Below are 7,403 nucleotides of genomic sequence, written 5' to 3' on the forward strand. Positions count from 1 at the left end.
TGGAATCTCACTCTGTTTCCCAGGCTGGAGTGCAGTGGCATGATCTTGGCTAACTGCAACCTCCGCCTCCCGGGTTCAAATGATTCTTGTATCTCGGCTTCCCGATTAGCTGGGATTACATGTGTGCACCACCATGTGCACATTTTTGTATTTTTAGTAGAGATGGGGTTTCACCATGTTGGCCAGTCTGGTCTCAAATTCCTGACCTCAAGTGATCCACCCACCTCAGCCTCCCAAAGTGTGGAGATTACAGGCGTGAGCCACCTCGCCTGGCCGTGATGATGATTTCTATTTTTGCAGATTGTGGTTTAGGTTTCCTGTGGGTGCAGACATGTTTTATGCATAGTTGTGGCCATTTCCCTTGGAGCCCTGGTGTCTTGTCGATGGACAGAGGTGCCTGTGATTAAGACTAAGTTGTGACAGGCTCTTTCCAATTCACTAAAATAATGTAAACTCACAGAAAATTTTCATGACTGGCTGGGCACAGTGGCTCATGCCTTGTAATCCCAGCACTTTGGGAGGCCAAGGCAGGTAGACTGCTTAAGCTCAGGAGTTCATGACCAGCCTGGGCAACATGGTGAAACCCTGTCTCTACAAAAAAACACAAAAATTGGTTGGGCATAGTGGTACCTGCCTGAAGTCCCAGATGCTTGGGAGGCTGAAGTGGGAGGATCACTTGAGCCCAGGAGGTCAAGGCTGCAGTGAGCCATGATCACACCGCTGCACTCCAGCCTGGGGTACAGAGCAAGACCCTGTCTCTGAAAATAAAAAAAGGAAAAATATTCATGTTTTTCAGCTTTTCTCCCATTAATTTCCCTTAAACTCTTGGTGCCAGCACTGGCCTGCCTGTGAAGTGTGGAACCAGCTGTCAGTATTTTGGGGGTTCCACAGAAAGCACTGGTTCTCAGGCTCTGCACAGTCTGAGGATTTTGGTCTGGCCGTGGCTGGAGTGCATTGGCAAGATCACAGCTCACTGCTGCCTCAACCTCCCTGGGTCAAGCGATCCTCTTTCCTCAGGCTCCTGAGTAGCTTTTTAAAAATTTTTGTAGAGATGGGATTTTGCCATATATCCCAGGCTGGTCTTGGATACCTGAGTTTAAGCAATCTGCCTGCCTCAGACTTCCGAAGTGCTGGGATTACATGCCCAGCTGGGAAATTATTAAATATGCCCAGTGCAAGGGGAATATTGGCAGCCTTGGTTTTGACTGACATAAAAACTATAGCTCAGGCCAGGTGGGTGGCTCACGGCTTTCATCCCAGCATTTTGGAGGCTGAGGCTGGAGGATTGCTTGAGCCCAGCAGTTCAAGGCCAGCCTGGGCAACATGGCGAAACCCTGTCCACAAAAAATTTAAAAATTAGTCAGGCTTGGCCCGCTGTGGTGGCTCACACCTGTAATCCCAGTACTTTGGGAGGCCAAGGTGGGCAGATCACTTGAGGTCAGGAGTTCAAGGCCAGCCTGGCTAACATGGTAAAACCTTGTCTGTACTAAAAATACAAAAATTAGCTGGGCATGGTGGCGCACGCCTGTAATTCCAGCTACATGGGAGGCTGAAGCAGGAGAATCACTTGAACCGAGGAGGTGGAGGTTGCTGTGAGCCAAGATCATGCCACTGCACTCCAGCCTGGGAGACAGAGCCAGACTCCGTCTGAAAAATAAATAAATAAATAAATATTAGCCAGGTTTAGTGGCGTGTGCCTGTAATTCCAGCTACATGGGAGGCTGAAGCAGGAGAATCACTTGAACCGAGGAGGTGGAGGTTGCTGTGAGCCAAGATCATGCCACTGCACTCCAGCCTGGGAGACAGAGCCAGACTCCGTCTGAAAAATAAATAAATAAATAAATATTAGCCAGGTTTAGTGGCGTGTGCCTGTAGTCCCAGTTACCAGGAAGCCTGAGGTGGGAGGATTGCTTGAGCCCAGGACTTCAAGGCTGCAGTGAGCCGTGATCACATTATTGTACTCCAGCCTGGACAAAAGCGTAAGTAAGACCTTGACTCAACAAACAAACGAAAAAAAACTATAGCTCAGAGATGTCGGGGGACTTGCGCAAGGTCACACCAATAGCAGTCAGATGGCTCCCAGCCCCAGGTATCATTTTCTCTTCATTGCTGTGTTGGCACAGAGCAAGTGGCTAGGGGTTGTTCTGTCTCTTCGCACAGGTTGTTCACTGCAGAAGGGTACCCAGTTGACAGTGCAGGTGGAAGCTGAAATCCAGCCCATGTTCCAGCCCATGTTTCATTCATGAGGCTGGCAGCCCTGGCATGGGCTGCATCCACCTGAGGAAAGGGTGCCCTGTGCTGATGTGCACCGATGCGCCCTGTGGGCTGTGTGCACTCACCCCCAGCTCCCTGTCTTGACCCAGATCATGAGACTCAGGAGGAGTGGAGTCCCTGGTCTCCCTGCAGTGGGAATTGCAGCGCTGGTAAACAGCAAAGAACTCGGTCCTGTGGCTACAGCTGCACCTTCATCGAGTCCCGCACCTGTGAACTGCCCTTCTGCTCTGGTGAGATGAGTCCCGCCCCCGCATAGGAGTGGCTGGTGTGGCTTAGACTGGAGGGTTGGTCCCTTGGAAAAGTGGGTGGGCTTGGGAGAGGGGATGCAGGAAGCTCACAAACATGGTCATCCTGCCTTGTCCCAGGCTTCTCTCGGCTGCTGTGGGCACTGAGAGCCTAGTGAGGGCTGGGGTTCCCCATGAGGGGCACTGAGGTGCCCTGGGGAGTCACCAGCCTGGCCTCTTTTCTTCCCAAAGACACCGAGGACAAGGACATCTCGGGCCCCCTCAGTGAGGAGTGGCAGCACCTGAACGAGAGTGCTACAGATTTGTTTGGCCAAGGTCAGTGGGGGGCTAGGCACCAGCTGGGGCCCGGGCCTTCTGTCCCCTTGCACTGGCCCTTAGTCCCCACCCCACACGGGTGTGGCTGGCTCTCTGACTGGCTTCCCTCCTGCACTTCCCTGCCCTCTGCAGATGTGGACAGCTGCGAAAAGTGGCTGACCTGCAAGAACGACTTCCTTACCAACTACATAAGCCAGATGCAGCGGGACCTGCCCAGCTGCCCGTGTGTCTACCCGCGGGGGGCCATGGAACGCACCGTGAGCTTGCGGGACCACCAGCGCCAGGGCCGCAGATACCGGTGGAGGGACGCCAGTGGCCATTCCGAGCGCCTGGACATCTACCGTCCCACGGCGCGCTACTGCCTGCGCTCCCTGCTGTCCGAGGAGAGCAGCACGCTGGGCGCCCAGCACTGCTGCTATGACAACCACCGCCGGCTGCTGACCCGCGGCAAGGGCGCCGGCGCGCCCAACCTCATCAGCCCGCAGTTGTCACCGCAGCTGCACTTCAAGGTGGACACGCTGCCCTGGATCCTGTGCAAGGGGGACTGGAGCCGCCTCCACGCCGTGCGCCCCCCCAACAACGACCGAGCCTGCCCCGACAACCCCCCGTTGGAGGAGTACCTGGCACAGTTGCAGGAGGCCAAGGAGTACTAATGCCGGGGCTGCGGAGCAGACGCTGCAGGTAGAGGGCCCGCGCTGCTGCTGCTGCTGCTGCTGTTGGGCGGGAGAACTTTCCTGGTAGGGCCTTCACCCCGCCCCTGCCCAGACAGGGTGAGTGAAGGGCTCCCCCAGCAAGGTTGGTCCCAGGCTGCTTGCTCGCTGCCTGTGACCCCGAGGCAGATGTCTCAGTGGGGTTAGTGAGAAGGTTGAAGGGTATGGAGGGCCCAGGGTGGGTGTCCCTGGGAGCCCTGGAAATGTGCATACCTGCCTGTGTCTGCTGCCGCCTCCCGCTGCTGCCTGCTGGGAGGTGCTGTCCCACCTGGCCCTTCATTTTCCTCCTCCTTGGGAGCTGGGCTCTTCTGCACCGGCTCTGCACATAGGTGTTAGCCAGCAGCTGCAGAAACATCCCGATTCCTGGGATCTCCAGTGAGTCACTCACACCCCACTCTGATGGCCAGCTGAGGAAGGGCCACTCTTATCATCCACACAGCCATCCTTGGCCAGGGGCGCATCCAGCCCTGCTGGCCACTCCTCCTTATCTGTGGGTGGTGCACGTGCCCTTCTTTCCCCACCCCCTGCCACGAGCCACTGTATGGGAGGGTTTCTGCAGCCCCAAGCTGCCTTTCTGCTGGACACCACTTTCGTTTTGGGCTGAAAGCCATCCCAGCTGAGGGAAGTAGACTCCAGGCAGGGAACTGGTTGCTCAGTTCTGGTCCCTTTCCTTCGCTTAGGCCGCTCTGTTCTGCTGATTGTAGGGATGTGCAGGGCTGGGAGCTGGCACTGCCCCGAGTGGGGGGGTGATAGCTTGTCACAGTAGCCAGGCTTGGGCGAGCTTAGCAGTGGCTCAGGAGAGCGTGTCACACATCTGTAGTGATGGTAAACCAGTTCTCTGGGAGGGAAAAAAAGCCCTGATTTGTTGCTTGTGGGCAACTTCTGTGGTTTCAGTCCTTCTGCAGCGGCCTGTTTCCTGCTCCCAGCATCACTGAATGCGACGAACGCAGAGTTGGAAGAGATGCTCATAATCCGCTCTCCGGGCACACCTCATACCTCTTCCCTGCCTCCCCAGCCCCCAGCCACACTTCCTTGCCTTCTATGGGATTGAAATGTTGAAGTCTCAACTGTCTGTGTTCACCAGAGCCACCACAGGTAGGGGACTTCAGTCCTAGCCCTTAGATGGCCGCCTTGAAGCTCTGTGGGATCCTCAGCAATAAAGCACTTTATTTTCAAATTCTGTCTGGTAAAGATTTTTGGGCCCCGGGAGAGCAGAGGAGTGTAAGGAGCCCTTGCTTATGGTCCACAGCTCCCGTGGGTGTGCTTGTCATCTACCTAACCGGCAGCAGCCTCCTTTTCATTTCCTGGACCAGCTGGGCAGGCAGAGCTCGTGGCATGCAGGGTTTAGACTGTAAATATCAGTTTTCCTTATTCACACTGCCTAGGAGATGGATGAGGAGCTGGCTGGAACTCAGGGGCACATTCACTCTGAGCTTTGTCAGAGAGGTAAATTGCATTTACTCCACCTGGAAGTAATTTACTGTGAGGAGATCCAATAAAGAGTTGCCTAAATACCTACAGCTCTCAGATGACAGGTGGATCTGTGCTCTGCCTCAGTTGGCACTCCAACTAGATACTCCACCATCACTCCTGACGTGGGGAAGGACAGGGATATGTCAGGAAGCACAGTGAAGGAAGGTGTGTCCAGAGCCGCTGCTGGAGACGCTCAGAGAATCAGATGTTTGCAATGACCATCACACCCAGAGGTAAGTTTATTAGTCTGCTCCTGAACCGCAGTCTAAAAATGCTGCAGCTAGAAATTTGAGGGGGTCAGAGAGAGCACCAGATGGGAGCTAGGTTCACTCCCTTTCTCTTGTCTGAGGAATTCAATAAGATTAGCATAGGCTATTATTTGTTTTGAGACAGGGTCTCGCTTTGTTGCCCAGGCTGGATGCAGTGGCGTGATTTCGGTTCGCTGTAACCCCCACCTCCCAGTCTCAAGTGACCCTCGCAACTCAGCCTCCTGAGTAGCAGGGACCACAGGCCCATGCCAGCACACCTGGCTCATATTTTTGTATTTTTGGTGGAGATGGGGTTTCACCATGTTGCTTAGGCTGTTCTCAAACACCTGAGCTCAAGCAATCCACCTGCCTTGGCCTCCCAAAGTGCTGGGATTACAGGCATGAGCCATGGCACCCAGCTCAAGGCTTTTTTCAGCAGAAACTTTCAAAAGTAACAAGATAGAGTAATCCCAGAGTTTACTTTCTAAGGAAACTGTGAATTCCCCTCCTTTCTAATATATCTTACCTTGGCACTTAAACATACTGTCTTAATTTAATCTATATCTAATGGTTGTCTATTACCCATACTGAATTTAGCCAACCCCATTTTAAATCTGTAAATTTAAAGTGGCATGCTAAATTGCTACCATGTCAGGCCATAGATGATAGAAACTAAACAAAAGGGGCTGGGGAGGGGGTTGGCTATGAAATCATGTTTATTCAAGCATTGCAAAGGAGAGACACTGTGCAGGTGGCCTCAGGCTACCCAGGAATACCTGGGTGCGAGGAGCAGCGCCAGCAGTGGGAGCACTGAGCCTGATGAAGTGGGGGGTTTCCAGAGCAGCTAGTATCAGCCCAGAGGAAGCCCATGAAATCAGAGAGGGCCCTTCCGCTCCGTTCTGTTCCAGTGTCAGTCACATCACTGGCTTGACCAGCTGGTCTAACTGTCCCCAACACCAGGTGTTCATCCATGGCCATGAATCCAGATGAATACTGCCATCTGTTTCTACCTTAAGAACTGCCCCAGCAACCAAGATGGTTTACATCACAAAGGGCCCTAGGATAGGCAAGACTGGTCAGATTGAATTCTTACTAGAGTTTTAGGTAACCAGCAGTATAGAGTCTGCTGACCTCTGTCTCTTGGAAGACAGTGATTAGATCCTTTGCCCTGTTATTCACAAAAGGGACCCAAATGTGCTGCTGTGCAATGAGGTTTTCTTAACATGTTGAGGTGCTTCTCAAAGCGCATCCCTGATACTAGAATCAGCTGGAATATTTATTAAAATATGTTTATGGGCCACACCCCACACCCACTGAGTAAGAATCTCCAGTAGTGGAGTCTACTTTTCTGCATTGTTCTTCCTCTCAGGCATGGAGAGCCCTTAGCCCAAGATATACAATTTGCACTAAAATTAGCCAGCTTTTTAAAAGAGCATTCTGGCTTAAGGGAAAACACTTGGGCTTTTGAATGGAATCCACAGGTACTATTTGCTAAATGACACCAGGCGCCAGTGTTTCCACATGTGTCATCTCAAACGCTCTCACAAGGCACCTGTTGTACCCATTTTACAGATAAGGATATTCACCGAATTTGTTAAGAAGTGGAACTTTTACTATTCAAACAAAAGTCCAAGTCCACAGTTTTATTTCTAGCTATGCCATTCTGCTTTTTAGGCTCAGATGGCTAACCAAAATGTTATCAGTAGAACTCTAATTGTGAGAATTGAATAGCCATGTAATGGCACGCACTTAGCCTGGTGCCTTGAGTTTTACGAACGTATTGGTCATCTTACTTGATTGATTCTAAGTATTCTGGAACTGGTAACTTTGCAGCCAGGTGTGTGAAAAGGCTTTTTTTTTTTTTTGAGATGGAGTCTTGCTTAGTTGCCTAGGCTAGAGTGCAATCGGTGGCATAATCCCGGCTCACCGCAACCCCCGCCTCCTGGGTTCAAGCAGTTGTCCCACCTCAGCCTCCTGAGTAGCTGGGATTACAGGCACGTGCCACCATGCCCAGCTAATTTTTGTATTTTAGTAGAGATGGGGTTTCACCATGTTGGCCAGGCTGGTCTTGAACTCCTGACCTCAGGTGATTCACCCGCCTCAGCCTCCCAAAGTGCTGGGATTACAGGTGTGAGCCA

The 7,403-nt window shown here is 52.4% G+C and overlaps 1 protein-coding gene across 1 annotated transcript in view; it reads left to right on the forward strand.

Moving 5' to 3' along the window:
- The window catches only part of ISM2 (isthmin 2), an 8,783-nt gene extending 4,062 nt beyond the window's left edge, over nucleotides 1–4,721 (forward strand). The window contains exons 4-6 of the mRNA XM_037738576.1: nucleotides 2,364–2,504; nucleotides 2,751–2,834; nucleotides 2,967–4,721. Of these exons, the coding sequence (XP_037594504.1) occupies nucleotides 2,364–2,504; nucleotides 2,751–2,834; nucleotides 2,967–3,487 (746 nt within the window). The 3' untranslated portion in view covers nucleotides 3,488–4,721. The remainder of the gene's footprint in view (nucleotides 1–2,363; nucleotides 2,505–2,750; nucleotides 2,835–2,966) is intronic.
- Nucleotides 4,722–7,403: the final 2,682 nt, after the last annotated feature.

Source organism: Cebus imitator, unplaced genomic scaffold, assembly GCF_001604975.1.
Source record: "Cebus imitator isolate Cc_AM_T3 unplaced genomic scaffold, Cebus_imitator-1.0 Scaffold54, whole genome shotgun sequence".
Taxonomy (NCBI): Eukaryota; Metazoa; Chordata; class Mammalia; order Primates; family Cebidae; genus Cebus; species Cebus imitator.